This window comes from Chiloscyllium plagiosum, unplaced genomic scaffold (genome assembly GCF_037043375.1).
Source record: "Chiloscyllium plagiosum isolate Xiang-an unplaced genomic scaffold, Cpla_swu_hap1 HiC_scaffold_6, whole genome shotgun sequence".
NCBI lineage: Eukaryota > Metazoa > Chordata > Chondrichthyes > Orectolobiformes > Hemiscylliidae > Chiloscyllium > Chiloscyllium plagiosum.
Window position 1 is genome coordinate 48,577,226 of NW_028270144.1, and position 23,458 is coordinate 48,600,683.

General features: G+C 40.9%; 1 protein-coding gene across 1 annotated transcript in view; it reads left to right on the forward strand.

Annotated features, from left to right (window-relative positions):
- Nucleotides 1–22,995, forward strand: part of LOC122550548 (glypican-6-like) — a 1,037,604-nt gene extending 1,014,609 nt beyond the window's left edge. The window contains exons 8-9 of the mRNA XM_043691449.2: nucleotides 2,178–2,353; nucleotides 17,264–22,995. Of these exons, the coding sequence (XP_043547384.1) occupies nucleotides 2,178–2,353; nucleotides 17,264–17,463 (376 nt within the window). The 3' untranslated portion in view covers nucleotides 17,464–22,995. The remainder of the gene's footprint in view (nucleotides 1–2,177; nucleotides 2,354–17,263) is intronic.
- Nucleotides 22,996–23,458: the final 463 nt, after the last annotated feature.

A 23,458-nucleotide genomic window follows, 5' to 3' on the forward strand; every position in this document is an offset into this window, starting at 1 on the left:
GTCCCCTCCTGGCTCTTCTTAGCTCTCTCTTTAGGTCTTTCCTGGCTAACATGTAACTCTCAAGCACCCTAACTGAGCTATCAGATTTTTTTTTAACAAAACCTCTTCCTCTTGACAAGAGATTCAACTTCCTTAACAAACCACAGCTCCCACGCTTGACAACTTCGTCCCTGCCTGACTGGTACATAATTATCAAGAACCTGGTCCTTGAATAAGCTCCACATTTTAATTGCGCCCATCCCCTCAGTTTCCTTCCCCATCCTATGTATTCTAAATCTTGCGTAATTACATCGTAATTGCCTTCCCCCCCAGCTATAAGCTTTGCCCTGCAGTGTATACCTATCCCTATCCATCATTGAAGTAGAGATAACTGAACTGTGGTCACTATCACCAATTGCTCATCTACCTCCAAATCCAACACCTGGCTGGGTACATTACCCAGTACCAAATCTAATATGGCCTCTCCCCTTGTTGGCCTGTTTACACACTGTGTCAGGAAACCCTTCTGTACACATTGGGCAAAAACTGACCGATCTAAAGTACTTGAACTATAGTATTCCCAGTCTATATTTGGAAAATTAAAGACTCCATAACAACAACCTTGTCATTCTTACTCCTGTCGAGGATTATCTTTGCTATCCTATCCTCTACATATCTTCTACTATTTAGAGGCCTATAGAAAACTCCCAACAGGGTAACCTCTCCTTCCCTGTTTCTAATCTGAGCCCATACTATCTCAGTAGGCAAGTCCTCAAACATCCTTTCTGCAACTGTAATACTGTCCTTGACTAACAGTGCCACACCACCCCCTCTTTTACCATTTTCTCTGTTCTTACTGAAACAGCTTAATCCAGGAACCTGCAATAACCATGTCTCTGAATTGGCCACAACATTGAAATCCCAGGTACCAATCCATGCTGCAAGTCACCCACCTTATGCTGTTCAACAATCCCAGGCTATGTGCTGGTATTGGTTGGAATCTTAATTTTATCTTCCTTTCTGTTCCTTTATGCGGATCATTTCTTTACTTCACAATCACAGGCTTTGTTAAAAAATAAAAGATCAATAAAATTTCTGCCCACTTTCTACAGATGCGAATTTGTTTCCAAGATACCATCCAAATATTGCTCCAATTTTGGGTGCGAGCTGCCTCAATGCCATTTGCGAAAGTCTAAGGACTCAGAATTTTTCTATAAGGCAACTGGCCTGAAAGGGTTCACTAATATGTTTTGGAATAGCTCTCTCCACTGATATATTAATGACTGTCTCTGACATGAATTATTTTATTCTATGTTCGTCAGTTCTACTAGCATAGACCTGGTTGCTATTTCTTAGAAGATAACGATGTCTCTTACATTTTATTACAGTTAACCAATCTTAAGCCAATATAACCTGCTGTCCTATTAGTATGTAATAAACTACTATTTTGTTTTATTCACTCATGGGACTTGAACATCTTGGCTGGCTAATTTAATTTCTGGTCAATGGAATCCCCAGGATAATGATAGTGGGTGACACAAGTGGTAGTAGTACCATTGAATGTCATGTAATGCTGGTTAGATTGTTGCTAAAATTAGGTAGCATTGTGTGATGCAAATGTTATTTGCAACCTTTCAGTACAAGCTTGTATATTGTCCAGGTTTTGCTGCATTTGGACAGAGACTGCTTCAATAAATGAGGAGTCATGAATGGTGCAGAATATTGTGCAATAATTGGTTATCATTCCCACTGCTGATGTTATAATGAAAGATGAATCCTTCACCATTTACTATTAGTAAGCCCCTCAAATAATATAAGGAGGATTATTGGCAGCAAATTCATACAGAACTGAGGTGGACATTTTTTGTGACAAAAGTGCATATCAGAATTTTGCAGAAAGGCAGCCCTTTGTATCAGTCATTTAGTGACTGGCTACACTAGCAGTTTGAAACTGAGTACTCCAGCTAAATATTTTGCAGCCCAAAGGAACCATCCTGGAGATATTTAAAGGAATGATCAGTTTCATTGAAGTTAGTTGCTGATTGATTTCTTTCAGAATGTTATTTTCAGCAATGACTCAAAAATAAAAACCTCATTACACCATTTGTTTGATATAAGGTAACAATCTCGGCATGTGCATTGGCTGTCCTCATTGCTGTGTGGCTCTTTGTTTGATGTTATCATCATTTGACCTGCAGGTACCTGCCTGAAATTATGAATGATGGTCTGACCAATCAGAACAACAACCCAGAAGTAGATGTAGACATCACTAGACCAGATACAATGATACGTCAGCAGATCATGGCACTCAGAGTGATGACCAACAAACTGAAGAATGCTTATAATGGAAATGATGTCAACTTCCAAGATTCAAGTAAGCAACTGGTTCTCATAATTTTCAATCACAGACAGCTATAGGGGATAAATTCAATTTCTACTGGCAATTGTGTGTTCACTCATTTAGACCTAAGAAATAAACCATACACTTGAGGCATGAGTACAGCTGAAGTCCATTCTGCTCAATTTTATCCAGATCCTATAGTCCGGTACAGCTCTGTAGACAATGACGAGTAAATCTAGTGTGATCCATTTAGTTACCAGTTTTAAAGTAATCACAGCTTCGGTCAACAAGGAACTGCATCAATTTAGGAGGGACTGAAAGAGGAAAAGGAAAGTATAGAAAATCTAAACCACACTGGGGAAGGTGAAAGAGTGACGATAGAATACGAGAAATGACGAAACAAGTTACTGGATGGATGGGAGAGCAAGGTGCCATGACAGACAAGGGACTAGTGGAGAAGAACAGAGAAACAGAAGGGAGTAAATGAGTGCTTGCTTGTTCCCTCCTGATTCTTGTAACCCAACTTTTAAAGTATCTCTTTCCAGCAGTTTGAGATAACTGAGTGGCTTGCTAGGCCAATTCAGAGGGTAACAAAGAGTCATGCAGATTGCTGTGAGGTTGGGGTCATATATAGGCCAGACCAAATAAGGATAGTAGGTCTTCCTTAGTGAACCACAAGTTTCATTTTATGACAATCAACAATGGTTATATCAGGTGAAATATTTAATTCCAGATTTTCATTGAATTCAAATTTCACCCCTCAGCCATGGTGGGATTCAAATGCATGTCCCCAGAAATTAGTTTGGGATCTGGAGTTCTAGTCCAGTGATATTGACACTTTGCTATCACATCGAATATAGTTGACAGGTTGCTCTACTGTACCCATCTGTCTCACACATTCACTGTTTTTATCATGGGAGCTTATTTCTGTGCTTCACTGTCGGTTGTATTGTCTCTGTTACAAAACGGGGCAAACCCTCCTGCTTAATTTAAATCAACAACACAAAATAGTTGTATCCCAGGCAGTGAAAATTTGAGAGGCTAAGAACTATTTAAAGTAAAAATTAACAACCTTATTTAACAATTATTTACAACTCCTTCCTCGAACCTATCTTTTACTTTCCCCTTCTATAATGCTCGTCCGATTAAACGCCCAAGTAAGATTTACCAAAAACTTCAAATTTCAAAACCAGTCAGTTGTCGTACCTTCCTCTTATATTTGCTCTCCTGGTCGGTGTCAACCTTTTTTGCTCTGTGCAAACTCCTTCTCTGGACAGCTACCTCTCACAGAGTTCTTACCAGCAGCCAACATCTGTTGGTCTTTTGACAGCTCTTCCCCAACTGTTCAATTTTCCCCGGTCTTATACCACCAAAGCATTGGATTGTGTCATTGGCTTTTAATATTGTCAATGTACTAAATTCAAACTTGATTGGACTTTGGTATGTTTTTTCGGGGTATACTTTAAACTGATTGCCCTAATTCAATTTTGTTTTGTTGTCTCCAGGCAACCAACTACCCCAGCTACTGAACTACATGTTACATTATGTCTTATTCAGAACACTTGGTGCTGTCAGGTAGTTCTGCTACCTTTTAGCTCTCTTAAAGGTACAGTACACCCACATCTTCATAACACTTCCCCTCTTAAGAAAAATAAACCATCATAATGAAAAGGTGGCTTCATTTTTTTTCTATTCTTTAAACACATTACCTAACATACAGATAACTTTATACCTGTGTGTATAAAACATTAAATAGATACAAACCTCATCTAAACTTTATCAGTTAAATCCACAAAAACACATCTGCGATGACATTCTTATGACCCGCAATCTGTACGATTTTTAAATTAAAAGTCTCTAACATAAGACCCCAACGAAAGTCTCATATCTTTAAAGCATTCTAAGAATGTAAGCGGATAGTGATCATGTACACCACATCTCTGACACATTGTTTGTGACATACACATTAAAATGTTGTAAGGCCAGTACCAAACTCAACGGTTCTTTTTTAAGCGTGAAGTATTTCCTCTGGCAGATGTTGATCTTCTTTCAAAAAGTAACCTACTGGCAGTTTAATCCCATCCTCATCTTCCTGCCAGAGTACAGCTCCAACTCCTATGTCACTCGCATCGATGGCGACTTTAAAAGGTTTTGAAAAGTTTGGGGTAGCTAAAACTGGTTTGGTGGTTAATATCGACTTCAAATGGTCAAATGCCTCCTGGCATGGTTCTGTCTACCGAAGCTTTGTGTTCTTCTTCAGCAAATCGGTTAATGGTGCCAATACACTACTGAATTTTGGAACAAACTTCTGATAGAATCCGCTGAGTCCTAAGAATCGAAACACCCCTTTCTTTGAGGTTGGTCGTGGAAATTCCTTGATGGCCTTCATCTTTGCGTTCCATGGGGTCAACCTTCCATGACCAATGTAATGTCCTGAGAACGTCACCTCTGCTTTCGCAAATTCCATTTTATTAAGTTTATCACCAGTTTTGCTTCTTTTAGTCATTCAAAGAGCTCTGCCAACTGTACCATGAGATCTGTCCAGGACTTACTAAACATCACTACATTGTCCAAATAGATTACAAAGTTTGTTAATCCAGCCACAACTCTGTTCATGAGTCTTTGGAATGTGGCAGGTGCGTTCTTCATTCCAAAGGGCATCACTTTAAACAGATATAGTCGATTTGGTGTTACAAATGCAGAAATTACTTTCACCATTTCTGATAAAGGTACCTGCCAGTAACTACGCATTAAGACCAACTAGGTGATGTAACTGGCTTGGCCAACTTTCTCGATACACTCCTCCAATCTAGAAATTGGATATGAGTCCGATTTTGTAACGGCGTTCACCTTCCAATAATCCACGCAGAATCATTGAGTTCCATCCGGTTTGGGAACTAAGACAATCGGTGAACTCCACTCGCTCTAGCTTGGTTCGATGATGTCCTCGTCAAGAATGGTCTCCACCTACATTTCGAGCTGTTTGTGTTTTGAAAGGCAGATAGGGATGTTGTTTTATCGGAGCAGTATTCCCTATGCCTACTTCATGTACAATAGCTTTAGTCCTCCCATCTGATTCTTACATTTGTCCTTATACTGCAGTGACAAACCTTTTAACTGCATTTTATATGCTCCTGAGACAGCTAGTTTACTAACTTATCCCCCTCCTCAAGGACTTCTTCATTTTTTAATCTATTTTGAGGCACATAACAATCCACATAATCTGGATTTGATTCCTCACTCTGCAGGGCAGTAACTAACTTTCTGGATTAGTGGTGCTGGAAGAGCACGGCAGTTCAGGCAGCATCCAAGGAGCAGTAAAATCGATGTTTCGGGCAAAAGCCCTTCATCAGGAATAAAGGCCAAGAGCCTGAAGCGTGGAGAGATAAGCTAGGGGAAGGTGGGGGTGGGGAGAGAGTAGCATAGAGTACAATGGGTGAGTGGGGGAGGGGATGAAGGTGATAGGTCGGGGGTGGGGGGAGGGTGGAGTGGATAGGTGGAAAAGAAGATAGGCAGGTAGGACAAGTCATGGGGACAGTGCTGAGCTGGAAGTTTGGAACTAGGGTGAGGTGGGGGAAGGGGAAATGAGTAAACTGTTGAAGTCCATATTGATGCCCTGGGGTTGAAGTGTTCCGAGGCAGAAGATGAGGTGTTCTTCCTCCAGGCATCTGGTGGTGAGGGAGCGGCGGCGAAGGAGGCCCAGGATCTCCATGTCTTCAGCTGAGTGGGAGGGGGAGTTGAAATGTTGGGCCACGGGGCAGTGTGGTTGATTGGTGCTGGTGTCCCGGAGATGTTCCCTAAAGCGCTCTGCTAGGAGGCATCCAGTGTCCCCAATGTAGAGGAGACCGCATCAGATACAATAAATGATATTAGTGGATGTGCAGGTAAAACTTTGATGGATGTGGAAGGCTCCTTTAGGGCCTTGGATGGAGGTGAGGGAGGAGGTGTGGGCACAGGTTTTGCAGTTCCTGCGGTGGCAGGGGAAGATGCCAGGATGGGAGGGTGGGTTGTAGCGGGGCATGGACCTGACCAGGTAGTCACAGAGGGAACGGTCTTTGCAGAAGGCAGAAAGGGGTGGGGAGGGAAATATATCCCTGGTGGTGGGGTCTGTTTGGAGGTGGCAGAAATGTCGGCGGATGATTTGGTTTACGTGTAGGTTGGTAGGGTGGAAGGTGAGCACCAGGGGCATTCTGTCCTTGTTACGGTTGGAGGGGTGGGGTCTGAGGGTGGAGGTGCGGGATGTGGACGAGATGCGTTGGAGGGCATCTTTAACCACGTGGGAAGGGAAATTGTGGTCTCTAAAGAAGGAGGACATCTGGTGTGTTCTGTGGTGGAACTGGTCCTCCTGGGAGCAGATACAGCGGAGGCAGAGGAATTGGGAATACGGGATGGCATTTTTGCAAGAGGTAGGGTGGGAAGAGGTGTAATCCAGGTAGCTGTGGGAGTCGGTGGGTTTGTAAAAAATGTCAGTGTCAAGTCGGTCGTCATTAATGGAGATGGAGGGTCCAGGAAGGGGAGGGAGGTGTTTGGCTGCAAGTAGGCAGCCTGTCTGCAATGTAGAGGAGGCCACATTGGGTGCAGCGGATGCAGTAAATGAGGTGCAGGTGAATTTGCGACGGACGTGGAAGAATCCCTTAGGGCCTTGGAGGGAAGTGAGGGGGGAGGCGTGGGCACAAGTTTTACATTTCTTGCGGTTGCAGGGGAAGGTGTCGGGAGTGGAGATTGGGTTGGTGGGGGGTGTGGACCTGACGAGGGAGTCGCGGAGCGAGTGGTCTTTCCGGAACACTGATAGGGGAGGGGAGGGAAATATATCCTTGGTGGTGGGGTCTATTTGGAGGTGGCGGAAATGACGAAGGATGATACGATGTATCTGGAGGTTGGTAGTGGGGAGACAGGCCGCCTACTTGCGGAACGTTTCAGGGAACATCTCTGGGACACCCGCACCAATCAACCCAACCGCCCCGTGGCTGAACACTTTAACTCCCCCTCCCACTCTGCCAAGGACATGTAGGTCCTTGGCTCCTCCGTCGCCAGACCATGGCAACACGACACCTGGAGGAAGAGCGCCTCATCTTCTGCCTAGGAACCCTCCAACCACAAGGGATGAATGCAGATTTCTCCGGCTTTCTCATTTCCCTTATCTCAGTCCCAACCCTTAGACTCAGCACCGCCTTCTTGACCTGTAATCTTCTTCCTGACCTCTCCGCCCCCACCCCCTCTCCAGCCTATCACCCTCACCTTAACCTCCTTCCACCTATTGCATTCCCAATGCCGCTCCCCCAAGTCCCTCCTCCCTACCTTTTATCTTAGCCTGCTTGGCACACCCTCCTCATTCCTGAAGAGGGGTTTATGCCCGAAACGTCGATTCTCCTGCTCCTTGGATGCTGCCTGACCTGCTGCGCTTTTCCAGCAACACATTTTTCAGCTCTGATCTCCAGCATCTGCAGTCCTCACTTTCTCCTAGTTGATTTTAACCTACAACCATTATGGTTAACAAGTACTGGTTCCCAACTTTTAGTTCTCGAGAGGGGACCTACACAATCAATTATAGCCCGTGTTAAAGGTTCTTCAGATGTGGGAATTGGCAACAAGGGTGCTGGTTTTATCACCGCCTGTGGCTTACCTACCATTTGGCATGTATGACATGTGCAGCAAAAGTTGACCACATCCTTGTGCATTCCAGACCACTAAAAATGTTTTTGAACCTTATCCGGAGTTTTTTGTATCCCTAGGTGACCTCCTACTGGTAGGTCCTGTCTGTATGCTGCCAGCAACACAATCTGGTGCACTTCGGCCCATTTCTCCTCTGCACTAACCTGCTGTGGTCTCCATTTCTGCTTTAGGATTTTATCTTTCTGATAATAACCCTCCAGAATATTCTCTGCCTTCTTTTCGGCGTTTGCATCCACATATGTATCTTTTATTGTCTTGTCTTGCTGTTGCAAGTTCCTTGGCCTTTCAGGACTAAACACTTCTGTCTGACCCTCTGCCTGTTCAGGCTTTTCCTGTACCATTACATCAAACAGGGTATCCGCTAATTGAAACTCAAATTCTTCATCTTTCTCTTTACTTTTCGCTTCCTGTTGTGACTTATGATAGTGAGATCTGGTTATTACACAGTCTGGAAAAATACCAGGCTATTTCTGTTTTAACCCCTTAGTTTCTCGGGCTCCCTTGGGCTTCTCCACAACAAGGGAGGTCACTCCCACCTTGGATCCTGCCAAATCATTCCCAAGAACAAACTGAATTCATGGAACTGACACTCTGTCAATCACTCCATTGTTACTTCCCCAATCTTGAGTTGGCACTCCAACTTTATCTTACATAGGGGAATGCTAAATTTCTGTTCATCTATCCCACAAATTACCACACTCGCGGCTAACAGATCAGAAAGAGTGCATATTTGCTCATCCCTTACTATCAGCGACAAGTTAAATCCTGTCTCTCTCAAAATTATAATGTGTCCTTCTCTCCCTGTTCTTTCTGAGTAAACTTTACCCACAGAGACAAATTCTTTGAAGAGATCAGGTACTAACTCCATACCCAGCCCCTGCCTAGGTTGTGCACTCTCCTGCAGCTCCTCAGCTGTTCTTGCAGTTTCCTTTCCTACCGTCACTAATGCTTAGCTTCTTTTACCACATCTTTTCCAACAGCACCTTTCTTTAATGACCAGCACGGTGACTTTACGTGTCCCACCTTCTGGTAGTGGAAACACCTTTCTCCAGTGCCCTTCTGAAACCACCAGCATTGTAATTTTCTGTGTACCACTCCATTACAGTGAAAATACCTTTCACCTCCTGTCCACCCTCTTGGACTTCTTTAACCTGTGGTAAAATCTTACTAGTGTTCTCTACTCTTGGTTTCATAGTGTAGGATCTCTCCTCCCAACTTCTATCCCTCAGAGGACGAAATTCTGGCCAGAAGCTTGTCTTATGCAGCAACATATACTAATGTGCTAATCCTGCTGCCCTTCTCACTTCCTGAACTTTCTGTTCCTCCACATGATTTCTTATCTCCGGAAGTGAGTTTTTAAACTCCTCCAGCAGAATAATCTCTCTTAGAGCCTCATCGGACTTATCTATCTTTAAGGCTCGCACCCCATCCATCAAAATGACTCTGTTTAATTCTTTCGAACTCAACATAATTCTGATCTGGTTCCTTATTTGTGTTTCTGAACCGCTGTCTATATGCTTCTGGTACCAATTCATAGGTCTTAAAATAGCCTGTTTAACTGCTTCATAATCTCTTGACCCCCTCATCTGACAGCATGGAAATACCTCACTTGCTCTGCTTACCAGTTTAATCTGAACTCGCATTACCCATAAATCCTTGGACCACTCCATCTGCCTAGCCACTTTTTCAAATCAAATAAAGAAGTCTTCAACATCTTTCTCATCAAAATGTGGCAGAGTTTTGACATATATGTATATCTCACCTTCTCTTTTAATCTCCATCCTGTTAACTTGACTTTGCTGACTAAGTGGCAACTTCTCAAGTTCAAATTCTCTCTCTTTTTGCTCAGCTAAGAACTTTCTCTCTCTCACTTTTTCCTCTCTTTCTCTGTCTCTCCCTTTATCTTCTAACTCCATTTTCCTCAGTTGTAATTTATGTTTTTCTACTGCTACTGCACTTGTCTGTTTCTCCAACACACCTAAGTGTTTAATTAACTCCCTTACAATTTCAGCTTTACTTTTGTCCTTGGTTAAACCCAAATCTAACTTCTTTGCTAATTCTAAAAATATGGCCCTTTTCTTTCCTTCTAAACTTTCTTGGCAAATTTGAGAATCATCTTCAAATTCCAGAACCTCTTTAGCAATTTAAGAGGCATTTCTCTCACTTTTAATTAAATCAACTACATGTCACCAAAATTAAACAAATTGTCTCACCTGCATTTTATTTAAAGATCTAGGACCCTCACCTGCAAGTGTTTAAATCTGCTGGGATGTTTTGACTCCCCAAATCTATTCAAATCTGTCTAAGCTAGTTCAGATCTCAAATCAAAGACCCAAAGTTCAAATTGTGGACAAAAGCCCCTAAATCATTCAAATCCTAACAACAAAACCCCAAACTGATAGGACACGGGGTAAACCTTCCTGCTTAATTTAAACCAGCAACACTGAAAAGATTTATCTCGTGCATTAATCTGTGAAAATTCAGGAGGCCAAGATCTATTTAAACTAAAAATTAACAACCTTTTTCTTAAAGTATAACAGAGAATAATTAACTAACAACTGTTACAACTCCTTCCTGTAATCTATCTTTTACTTTCCCTTCTATAATACTAGTCTGATCAAACCCCTAAGATTTACCAAAAAATTCAAATTTCAAAACCAGCCAGTTGTCGTATCTTCCTCTATAGATTTGCTCTCCAGGTCGGTGTCGATGTTTTTCTCTGTGCAAACTCCTTCTCCTAATGGGTACCTCTCAGAGAATTCTTACCAGCAGCCTGACATTTGTTGATCTTTTGGCAGTTCTTGCCCCAACTGTTCAATTTTTCCCAATCTTATACCCCCCAAAACATTGAATTGTATCATTGGCTTTTAGTATTGTCAATATGCTAAATTCAAACTTAATTGGAGTTTGGTATTTTTTGGGAGTATAATTTAAACTGACTGCCCTAATTCAAATTTGTTTTGTCATCGCCAAGCAACCGGCTACCCCAGTTGCTGACCACAAGTTACATTGTGTCTTATTTAGAACACTTGGTGCTGTCAGGTAGTTCTGATAGCTTTTAACTCTCTTAAAGGTACAGTACACCCACATTTTGATAACAGTCTCCAAAAGACAGGAAAACATGGCAAATCATGACAAAAAACCAGAATCTGGTGAGGCGGCTCAGGTAGTAGTAGTAGTAGTAATAGTAGTAGTAATAGTAGTGGGCGCCAGGGTGGACTCATTAAATACCCCAGAAAAGCAATCTTGACCATGATTTACACAACCCCACTTTGAATATTTCCACTGAAAGATTACACATTGGCACATCCATTCATTGCAGGTTCAAATATGGGCTGACCATGATTGTCCAGTGATTCATTGTTATTAATACCTGAATTTCTATTGGTAAGGACCCTACTGGCAGTGCAGACCGACTAAATGACCTGTCACTGGAATTTCGTAAGTGCATGTGAGGAAATTGTTTTTTTCATATTTTGATAATATTCACCATTCTACAGTTCAGATTGAAGAATTCAAGCTGATTTGTCTCAGTCTGAATTTTGTTAAGTTTTTTGGAGGGCTTATCACTGCAAGATGTAGACATGGTGGAGGTATGCCCATTGACCATGTCCGGAGATGTTTGAGCCCGGTTTCCAGCATGGAGCAAACAGCAAGCTGAGTCAGCCAAGTGCTCACTCTGGCTTCTTTGTTGATGTTTCCAATTATTACGCTCGTTTGGTAAGTTTGGTAAGATGAGAGGTTAAATATTTATGAGTCAAGTTGGGCTGTTAGCAACCCATTCAGCAATCAATAACAACCATCAATTGGCAACTCATCACTGCTAAACAGGAATCTCACCACAACACTTATGAAAAGCATAAAAGGTGGAGTGTGTCGCTCCCAATGTCAAGGCAAGCCATGCTGGACTTCTCATCTGATTCTGCCAGAAATCCTACCATTAGAGAACATCACTTAGGTCCCTACAAAAGCTACCCTACATTTCAGTCTTTCAGTTTGAAGTATTTAAGTGAGGCACCATGGAAAAATTAGATGTTTCCACCAATAATAGATTACCTTCTAAATGATTAAACCACATTGTATTTACGTATCAAGACCACATTTAAAGCTAGTGTACAGATTAGTTCCATATTCTTTTAACAATCATCTTTTTGGTAGAGAACATTATCTTTTGATAAAAATGTGGGTTTCTTGACAATTCCTCTAGTTATGTGAATGTGTAATGATTTATCAATCATGAAAATGGAGTATTCCGGTGTGTTATGTTGTGAAATGGATTGTCAGTAACAACTGAAGAATTTGGCTTCCCTTGTATTTTAATAAGTTCCACTTGTCTATGTTTTCTGAGTGTATTTGGGATTATTGCTTCTATGTGTAACATCACCAGTGAGGCACATACTGGTTTCTCAAGCTATGGCAGAATAACTGTTTGCATTCTTCGAGAATTGTTAATTCTGAAAGTTCTTGTTTGTGCCTCAATGAGAGGAAGTACAGAAAAATTGATCATGTGCCGAAGAAGGAATTCAGTAGAATGCCCAATTATTTGCTTAAAGGATGGGTTTGAAGGACATTGGTGAAGCTACACTTAGAGATTTGTGTTCAGTTTTAGTCACCTTGTTTTGGAAGGATGTTATAAAACTGCAGAAGAAATTTATCATAGAATCATTACCATAGAATCCCTACAATGTGGAAACAGTGTGGCCCAACAAGTCCACACTGATCGTCCAAAGAGTAACCCACCTAGACCCATTCCCCTACCCTATTACTCAACATTTACCCTTGACTAATGCACCTAATCTGCATATCCCAGAACACTATGGGCAATTCAGCACAGCCAAATCACCTAACATGCACATCTTTGGATCACAGGAGGGAACAATCTTCATCTGAACCAAAGGAGTACCAATATCCTGGGGGGGATATTTGCTAATGCTCTTCAGGTGGGTTTAAACTAATTCAGCAGGAGGATGGGAACCTAAATTGTAGTTCCACTGTCTGGGAGGTTGAGAGTAGTGAGGTCAGAACTAAGATTTCAGGGTCGCAAGAAGTTGGTTTGAAGTGCGTCTACTTCAATGCCAGGAGTATCCAGAATAAGGTGGGTGAACTTGCAGCATGGGTTGGTACCTGGAATTTTGATGTGTAGTGATTTCAGAGACATGGGGAGAGCAAAGACAGGAATGGTATTTGCAGGTTCCAGGATTTAGATGTTTCAGTAAGAATAGAGAAAATGGTAAAAGGGGGCCAGGGGGAGGTGTGCATTGTTGGTCAAAGACAGTATTACGGTTGCAGAAAGGACATTTGAGGACTCATCTACTGAGGTAGTATGGGCTGAGGTTAGAAACAAGAAAGGAGAGGTCACCCTGTTTGGAGATTTCTATAGGCCTTTGAATAGTTCCAGAGAATAGGATAGCAAAGATGATCCTCAACAGGAGGGGGTGTGACAAGGAAGTTGTTATCAGGGCCTTTAACTTTCCAAATATTGACAGGGAATACTATAGTTCAAGTACTTTAGATGAGTAAGTATTTGTCCAATGTATGCAGGAGGGTTTCGCGACACAGTATGTAGACAGGCCAACAAGGGGCGAGGCCACTTTAGATTTGGTACTGGGTAATGAACCCAGCTAGATGTTGGATTTGGAGGTAGGTGAGCACGTTGGTGATAGCAACCGCAATTTGGTTATGTTTATTTTAATGATGGATATGGTTAGGTATATACCGCAGGACAAAAGTTATAGCTGGGGAAAAGGCAATTACAATGCGATTAGGCAAGATTTAGGATGCATAGGATGGGGAAGGAAACTGCAGGAGGTGGGCATGATTGAAATGTGGATCTTATTCAAGGAACAGCTACTGTGGGTCTTTGATAAGTATGTACCGGTCAAACAGGGAGGACGTTGTTGAGCACAGGAGCTGTGGTTTACGAAGCATGTTGAAACTCTTGATAAGAAAAAGAAGAAGGCTTATGTTAGGATGAGATGTGCTCAGTTAGGGCATTTGGGAGTTACAAGTTAGCCAGGAAAGTCCTAAAGAGAGAGCTAAGAAGAACCAGGAGGGGACATGAAAAGTTGTTGGCAGATAGGATCAAGGAAGACTCTAAGGCTTTCTATAGGTATATCAGGAATAAAAGAATGACTAGAGTAAGATTAAGGTCTAGACTAGAGTAGTGCTGGAAAAGCACAGCAGGTCAGGCAGCATCCAAGGAGCAGGAAGATCGATGTTTCAGGCAAAAACCCTTCATCGGTGAGATTAGAGTTAATCAAAGATAGTCGTAGGAAGTTATGCGTGGAGTCAGAGGAGATAGGCGAAGTGCTAAATGACTACTTACCATCAGTATTCACACTAGGAAAAGACAATGTTGTCGAAGAGAATACTGAGATCCAGGCTACTAGACTAGATGGGATTGAGATTCACAAGGAGGAGGTGTTAACAATTCTGAGAAGTGTAAAAATGGATAAGACCCTTGGGCTGGATAGAATTTATCCTAGGATATTCTGGGAAGTCAGGGAGGAGATTGCTGAACCTTTAGCTTTGATCTTTATGTCATCGTTGTCTACAGGAATAGTGCCAGAAGACTGGAGGATAGCAAATGTTGTTCCTTTGTTCAAGAAGGGGAGTAGAGACAACTCTGGAAATTATAGACTGGTGAGCTTTACTTCGGTTGTGAGCACAGTGTTGGAAAAGTTTGCAAGAGATAGGATTTATAATCATCTAGAAAGGAATAAGTTGATTAGGGATAGTCAACATGGTTTTGTGAAGGCTAGGTCATGCCTCACAAACCTTAGTGAGTTCTTTGAGAAGATGACCAAACAGGTGGATGAGGGTAAAGCAGTTAATGTCATGTGTATGGATTTTAGTAAGGCGTTTGTTAAGGCTTCACATGGTAGGCTACTGCACAAAATATGAAGGCATGGGATTAAGGGTAATTTAGCGGTTTAGATCAGACATTGGCTAGCTGAAAGAAGACAGAGAGTGGTGTTTGATGGGAAATATTCATCCTGGAGTTCAGTTACTAGTGGGGTACTGCCGGGATCTGTTTTGGGTCCTCTGCTAATTGTCATTTTTATAAATATCCTGGATGATGACATAGAAGGATGGGTTAGTAAATTTATAGAGAACACTAAGGTTGATAGAGTTGTGGATAGTGATGAAGGATGTTATAGGTTGCAGAGAGACATAGATAAGTAGCAGAGCTGAGCTGAGAAGAGGCAAATGGAGTTTAATGTGGAAATGTGTGAGGTGATTTACTTTAGCAGGAGTAACACAAATGCAGAGTACTGGCCGACTGGTAAGATTCTTGGTAGTGTAGATGAGTAGAGAGGTCTCAGCGACCAGGTACACAGATCCCTGAAAGTTGCCACCCAGGTTAATATCTTCTAGGAGAAAGTGAGGACTGCAGATGCTGGAGATCAGAGCTGAAAATGTGTTGCTGGAAAAGAGCAGCAGGTCAGGCAGCATCCAAGGAGCAGGCGAATCAACGTTTCGGGCATGAGCCCTTCTTCAGGAATGAGGAAAGTGTGCCAGGCAGGCTAAGATAAAAGGTTGGGAGGATGGACTTGGAGTTCCAATACCGAACAACCCAGATGGCCTCTTTCTTCAAAGACCGCAATTTCCAGCCAGACATGGTCGATGATGCTCTTCACCGCATCTCCTCCACTTCCCACTCCTCCGCCCTTGAGCCCCGCCCCTCCAATCGCCACTAGGACAGAACCCCACTGGTCCTCACCTACCACCCCACCGTCGTCATTTCCGCCACCTCCAAAACGGACCCCACCACCAGGGAGATATTTCCCTCCCCTCCCCTATCAGCGTTCCGAAAAGACCACTCCCTCCGTGACTCCCTCGTCAGGTCCACACCCCCCACCAACCCAACCTCCACTCCCGGCACTTCCCCTGCAACCGCAAGAAATACAAAACTTGCGCCCACACCTTCCCCCTTACTTCCCTCCAAGGCCCCAAGGGACCCTTCCATATCCGCCACAAATTCACCTGCACCTCCACACACATCATTTACTGCATCCGCTGCACCCGATGTGGCCTCCTCTATATTGGGGAAACAGGCCGCCTACTTGCGGAACGTTTCAGAGAACACCTCTGGGACACCCGGACCAACCAACCCAACCACCCTGTGGTTCAATACTTCAACTGCCCCTCCCACTCCACAAAGGACATGCAGGTCCTTGGACTGCTCCAATGCCAGACCATAGCAACATGACGGCTGGAGGAAGAGCGCCTCATCTTCTGCCTAGGAACCCTCCAACCACAAGGGATGAACTCAGATTTCTCCAGTTTCTTCATTCCCCCCCACCTTGTCTCAGTCCCAACCCTCGAACTCAGCACCACCTTCCTCACCTGCAATCTTCTTCCTGACCTCTCCGTCCCCACCCCGGCCTATCACCCTCACTTTATCACCTTCACCTTAACCTCCTTCCACCTATCTCATTTCCAACGCCCTTCCCCCAAGTCACTCCTCCCTACCTTTTATCTTAGCCTGCTTGGCACACTTTCTTCATTCCTGAAGAAGGGCTCATGCCCGAAACGTCGATTCTCCTGCTCCTTGGATGCTGCCTGACCTGCTGCACTTTTCCAGCAACACATTTTCAACCCAGGTTAATTGGTTTGCTAAGAAGGCATACGGTATGTTCACTCTTATTGGTAGAGCGATTGAGTTTTGGAACCATGAGATCATGCTGCAGCTGTACAAAACTCTGGTGGGGCCACATTTGGAGTATTGCATACAGTTCTGGTCACCACATTATCAGAAAGTTTTGGAAGCTTTGGAAAGGGTTCAGTATTGCAGGACTGTATGACTCTATGAGAGAAGCAAGAAAGGACAAGGAAGTGGAGAGACCGAAGAGTTTGCAGGGCACCACAGAGAAAGGGACAGATGAATACATTACTGCAATCGGAACAAAGGCACAGAAAAATGCAATGAGAGTTTCAAATATTGGAATGGGGAGTTCTGGCAGGTGTTGAAATTCAGGGGAGGTCTCAAATAAAGGAAACAGTAGAATTGTAAGACTCATGCTCTGTTGGACTGAATGGAGTTATTTTCTTTCAGTGTCCCTCATTGTCAGGGTCCAGATCTTGGTCTTGATCTCTGTCACTATCACTGTCACTACTGGTGTGGCAATCTACGCTGGTGCCGTTTCTTGGAGCAGGCATTGCTGACATTGCTTTTAGAAAATAGGGAAAAAGCCGACTGGAATTTCAAGGGCATGCTATACAAGGAATCTCTCTGATGAAATCATCAATTTCTGTTTCTCTTTTCAGTTGATGAAGTGAGCGGTTCTGGGAGTGGGAGTGGTTGCACGGATGAAATGTGCTCTCCAGAATCTGATATTTCAATAACTGAGGCTCCACCAGGACCCAACAAGAGTGAACCAAAAGATTCTTCAGTCAGACCCTGCCCGCACTGGCTGGTCATACTTGTCACCTCTGTACTCCTGGTGCTGCAAAGACAGTGGAGATAATCAGTGATGTACAATAAAGACACTGCCTTTTTAATAAAGGACAAACTCTCTTTTCCTTTTGGATACATTTTCAAACACACAACTCAATCTTGGAACAGTAACGGTTTTAAAGCAGAAGAGAAGAGGTACTTAGCCTACTGCCTTTACCCAAAGACCATTCAGGTACAGTCAATCAGTGCCAGGTTTCTTTATATTCACCCAGGCATCAAATGAAAAGAAAAGCTCTCTGATGAATCTTAACCTGCAGTTGGCTTTATTTCCAGAAACAAGACAACATCCTCTCTGCTTATTTTATGCAGCTAAAACAAAAAAAAAACAGGATTTGTTAAATGACTTGGCCTGGACTTGTTATGATTTATACATAATTCTGCTTTTAATATCTAAGTTCTACTTTTACAGTTTCCAAAAAGCAAAAGGAATGGCTGGAAAACATGCTGGATAATATGAATTGTTTCTGTTGTTTCTCTTTATAGAGACTTCTACACTAATGGTGAAGTTCAGTAACAATGATGCATGAATGTTATTGGTTTAGTGGTGCAGTTCTCCTCAACCAGCCAACTATTTTGTTGGATTGTCAATTAGGAAATAGGAAATTTACAGGTTTATTAACAGGATTAATAATTGGCTTTTTCTTGTCATCCGTGAATAATTTGCAGTGTTACAAATATGTCTGCAGTTACCCCTAATGCTCCTCTGTTTGTCTAATGCTCCCTGTCTTTTTAATAGGTTCCTGAACAACAAATAGTTCTACTGTTGCCAGTCATGTAACAAACATGCAAAAAGCAGAATTATAGTTTTATTTTCAACTTTTAGTTCTAGTGGTAATCATCTATTTTTATATTAAAGCTTTTAAGTAATTCTAAGTGTTAGCTCAGGGTTTAAATATCATTGCATCACCCGCATTTTACCTTATTTCTAATCCTCACCACAATAGTGATTCAGAAACGTTTATATTGAAAAAAGGACAAGTTATACAGTTGCAGAACACCATTTGGCAATATATTTGATGATTGCTTTGTGTCATCACTATTCATCAGAAGAAAGTATCTGATATATGTATGAATTTGCCTTTGCTGTTCTGTCACATAGGTATATCTGTAGCAAATGATTATAGTTCACTTAGTTACATGCAATATCTCTCTGATGCAGTCTGGGTGAAGTTTTCAGTCACAGCATGTTACTATTAAGAGAAAAATTAGAATCCATATCTTTCAATCCTTTGAACACTTTATGCAGCTTCCAAAAGGTGCATCTGATAAACAGCTGAACAACAAAGCTTAGAACCATGTGAAAACATGCTGAACCAAAGAACAGTTCTAATCTGTCATTTGTCAGCTTTCTGAGCACAACCATATCTTACCTACACCAAAAAGATCCTCATTGCAAACTAAGGCCTACTTACTACAAATGAGTATTATTTTTGTGATAACTTATCATTATTGTTTTCTTTTCATGTTGGACACAACTGAGAGTCATTCTCTAAGTATAATTTTGAACATAATTGTAGGAGCTCAATTATTGAGTCATGGAATCATTGAATAGTGCAGTCTTTGATAATACATCCAATTAGTTCCACTTCCCAATTCTTTTCCCATACCCCTGGAATTCATTATTGGAGGATGTATACAAATCCCTTTTAAAGGTTACGATTAAATCGGCTTTGACCAGCCTTGCAAAGAACATATTCTAGATTATAACAATTCACTACATAAAAACATTTCTTATCACCCCTGGATTTTTTTTTACTAATTATCTTAAAACCTTGCACACTCTGTTTATCAACACTTCTATCAGTACAAAACAGTTTCTCTCTCTCCACTGTCATCAAAACTCCTCATAGATTTGAACACCTCTGTCGTCATTTTTTTGGGCAATTTTTCTGCATTGGCTATAGGGCTAATAATCTCATGATTGTGAATACTACTTTTGTTCAAGCTGCATTAAATGGTCATGTCAGTCCAACTCCTGAGATATTGTGAAGTGTACTTGAGTTGGAATAGAACTAACATAATAGTTAGAAATAATCCAACCAAATGTGAATAAGGCCAAGAACATGACAGGTGCAATGATCAATTCTTTGTCATGCCCAATGAATATACCAAACTGTATTATTATAATAGTTGTAATATTGAAAAAAGAAAGCAGTAATTTGTCTTTGGAAATATTTGTCTAATCCAACGAGACAGGTATTTTGCATTGTGTGTTGCATTTGATTTAGGAGCTAATGGAGATTACTTAAGGAAATTGCACTCCAATCTTGACAGCTATTTAGCTAGTAGTATTATTGTTTCTGTATGGGATTGGAGTGTCACTGGTAAGTTAGTTTTTATTATCCACTGCAGTCCATGTGGTGGAATTACACAGAGAGTGCTGTCAGGATGGGTTTGGAGCATTTGTAATAACACTTGGAACCTCGATTATTCTGTATTTCCATAAGGTGACTATAAAATTTAACTTGAATTGACATGCTGTGAGAGAACTTAGCAAGCTTCACCAATGCAACTGAACTTTGTAAAGTTTATTTTCCACTCATTCATTTATATATAGATTAGACCATTAAACAAAGAATTGGAGCCCCATTAATTGATACCCTGAAGAAGGTGAATGAATTCAAATAAGAATAAATTATGAAAGAAATGTTAAGAGCATGTTTGGTGAATTATGTTTATTTTCTCTGCTGTTAGACCCATGGCTCAGAAAAGTAGCTAGCCTAAAATGTATTAAGTTGTAAGGTTAGACTGATTTCTGGACTTTTGAAAGGAGGCAATCTTTTGCAACATCTTTCCCCATAAGATTAAATAGTTGAATATAATCTCTGATGTAGTGAATTGTAATATTATCATGCGAGAAATAGAATGAGTAATTAACTAATAATTACTGAGTTGCTCTCAGTTCAGGTTTTTTGCATTTGTCCTGAGACCCACTGGAATACTTATCTTCAAAATCTCCCTGTGAATTGTCATTTTTTTTAAAATGCTTTTCAATTTCAGTGCCAAATATTCAGAAAATATTTATTGAGTGAACAAAATTGTCACTTGCATGCAAGAAGACTGTTGCCTTCACTGCTGCTAAAGGAAACAGCATTAGTAATGAAGCACCATTGGATATTTAACTAAAACATAAATACATCCTCTGGATCTGATGTCGAGAACCATGGATGTGATTTTCCTGAATTCTCTCAACTTTAGAATGGTCCTCAGAAAGTGTGAATCAAGAATGAAGAGAAAAAGAAAACATGGGGAGCAATGGGTTAATTAGTCTGATATCTGCCAAAGGGAAATTGATACCAGGTGTGGTGATAACGGCCCTTGAACATATCAAAAGTAAACCATGCTTGTAACATGCAGGGTATAAAAGAGGGAACCAATAGATGTAGAGCATTTGGATGTTCAGAAAGCAGCAAGCTTAACATTGCATGTAATATATTGGAATGGAATGGAGATTATAGGCAGAAACAGGTGGTAGGAATAAATGGGGCATTTTCAGTTTGGCAGGCTGTGATGAATGAGATACTGCAAGGTTCAGTACTTGCACCTTAACTATTTATAATCTAAATGAATGACTGACAATATTAAAACTAGGTGAGAAAGCAAACTGTGAAGATGACATGAGCATGCCATAAAGTATTATGAACAGAATAAGTGAGTGGAAAAGAATATGGCAGGTAGAATTATAATATAAAGGAATGTGAACATGTCCTCTTTGGTCAGAAAATTGAATGTTTTTTAAATGGCTAGAGACTGAGAAATGTTGTGCTTAGAGGGATTTGGGCATCCTTTCATATGAGTCACATCTTGTGAAGCAAGCAGTTAAAAAACAAATGGAGTAACAGTCTTCATTACAAGAGAAGCAAAATTTAGGTAAGATCATATTTGAAATACCAGATACAGTAGACTTACCTTAGGAGAGTGCAAGAAGATTCATTAGACTGGCTCCTATAATTGGAAGATGGTTATCTGAGTAAATTAGGTCTTGTTTGAGTTAAGAAGAATGAGAGGTAATCTCAGATCATAAGTTTGAAAGGGGCTTAACCAGGTAGTGAAGAAGATGTTTCTGTTGGCTGGGGATTCTAGTCTCAGGGCAAGAGAATAACCATTTTGGACTTTGCAAAGGTTAGAATTTTGGTTGCTAAGGAATCAAGGAATACGGGAATAGTGTTGAAGGTGGAGTTGAATTGAAAAGTCAACCATGATCATATTGAAGGGCCAAAGAGTTAATTCTGTTCTAGTTCCTTATTTTCTCCTGTGACAACACATGATAAATGCTGAGGCACTCTCACATCGTCAACTCATAAACATATGTCTGCTTATTTATTTCAAGAATAAGAAATTGTATCTATAAATTTGCATGTATCAACACAAATGAGCTTTTCTATAATTATTAGAAAAATCAGACGATTTTGTAACAGAAAACAAATGGATGATTTTTTTTTCTAAAGAGAGAGATTGTGCCCTTCAATACTTACTTTAAAGCTCATTTATGTACCCATATAAGGGAAAACTGGAACTCTCTTAATCAGGTGTGGAATAAGTTTATGTTTAAATTAATTGAATTAGGTTCAAGTGAGAGTAGCTACTAATAAATTATTCTGCTTTTTTACCTTAATTTTTACAACATTTAAAATCTAATGGGAGAGACATTTGAAGGAAAAATACCCCTAAAGGAAGTAGAGATATGGGTGCAACTGTAGCATTATTACTGTACAAGTTATTACTTAGGTTACAGCCATTCAAGTTTCCAGTACCAACACTAACAATTCAACTTATGTTCCTTGAGGTATAAAAAACGTTATGTTTTAGAATATGATGTAATGCTTCAAATCAAGGTAGCAACAGCAAAGTTATAATTTTTCTTCATCTCTGGAACAAAGTAACAGGGCACAATTGTTCCCAACAGGTTCACAGGTTGATTAAACTCATGAAAGCTGTACTATTCTTTTGATGCTTTATGCTGCAGTGTTTCAGACTCTGTATATGGTGGAGAATGTGTAAAACTTTACACTCAACACAGGTTCACTTTTGAGATCATCCGTGCCATTTTTAATCATTTCACAACTTACCATTAGGGATGAAATTTGTCTGCTCATCCATTTCATTGAGAAAGTTGACTTGAGTAGAAAGCTCATGTTAACCTTTTCACTAGTATTCCTTTTAACTCATAAAGTTCTGCCATAAATACTAAACACAAATGTTTGACATAAACTTACTTGTAATCTTCATTTGATCACGTATTAGCCTTAATTTTTCTAAAAACTTCCTTGAACACTCAGGAAGAATGGTATTTATCAAAATATTTCTAAAATGAAAATTTAGTATGCATTGTATGATGTCATCATCAACCAATGTAATACAGAATCTAGGTCATGTGATTCAAGTTATTCTTTGATGCTGGAAGGTGAACAGCCTTGGGTTGATGAACCTTTATCTAGTTACAGTGCACAAACTGTCATAAAACCATGTAACATTATGTGATACAATATGTTATTTTCTGGTATCAAATAGCTAAATAAAGCTTCCTATCATTTCAGTTTGAGTCATTTGTGGAATTGCACTTCTCTTTTCTCACTCAATATACTTGCATTTTTCATGTATTTTGCATCTATTATAAAGAATACATAATAAGCAATCAGCCTCATGAACTTCAAGTTTGACTAGCTGTTATTTCCGTATCCATTGTTCACATCTCCCTCACCCCAATATGTTTCAAGTTTCTCTTTTATCGTTACTCATGTCCTCTCTATTTTGTACATGAATCCCAGCTCAGATCCCTGATCTATCACCATTAAATATCAGACAACTTATCTATGACACAAAAAAGATCTAATCACCTCAGCTGTAACCACATAGATTGGTGGAAGAGGCTCATATGGCTTGCCAACCTCCTGATGTTCTAAAGTTGCTTCTGTACACTAGCTGATATTGTATATATCCTTCCCCTCAGATTCTGATAAATTGCATTTCATACTTCCTTACCAATCCATGCTCAGCTCTTCTGC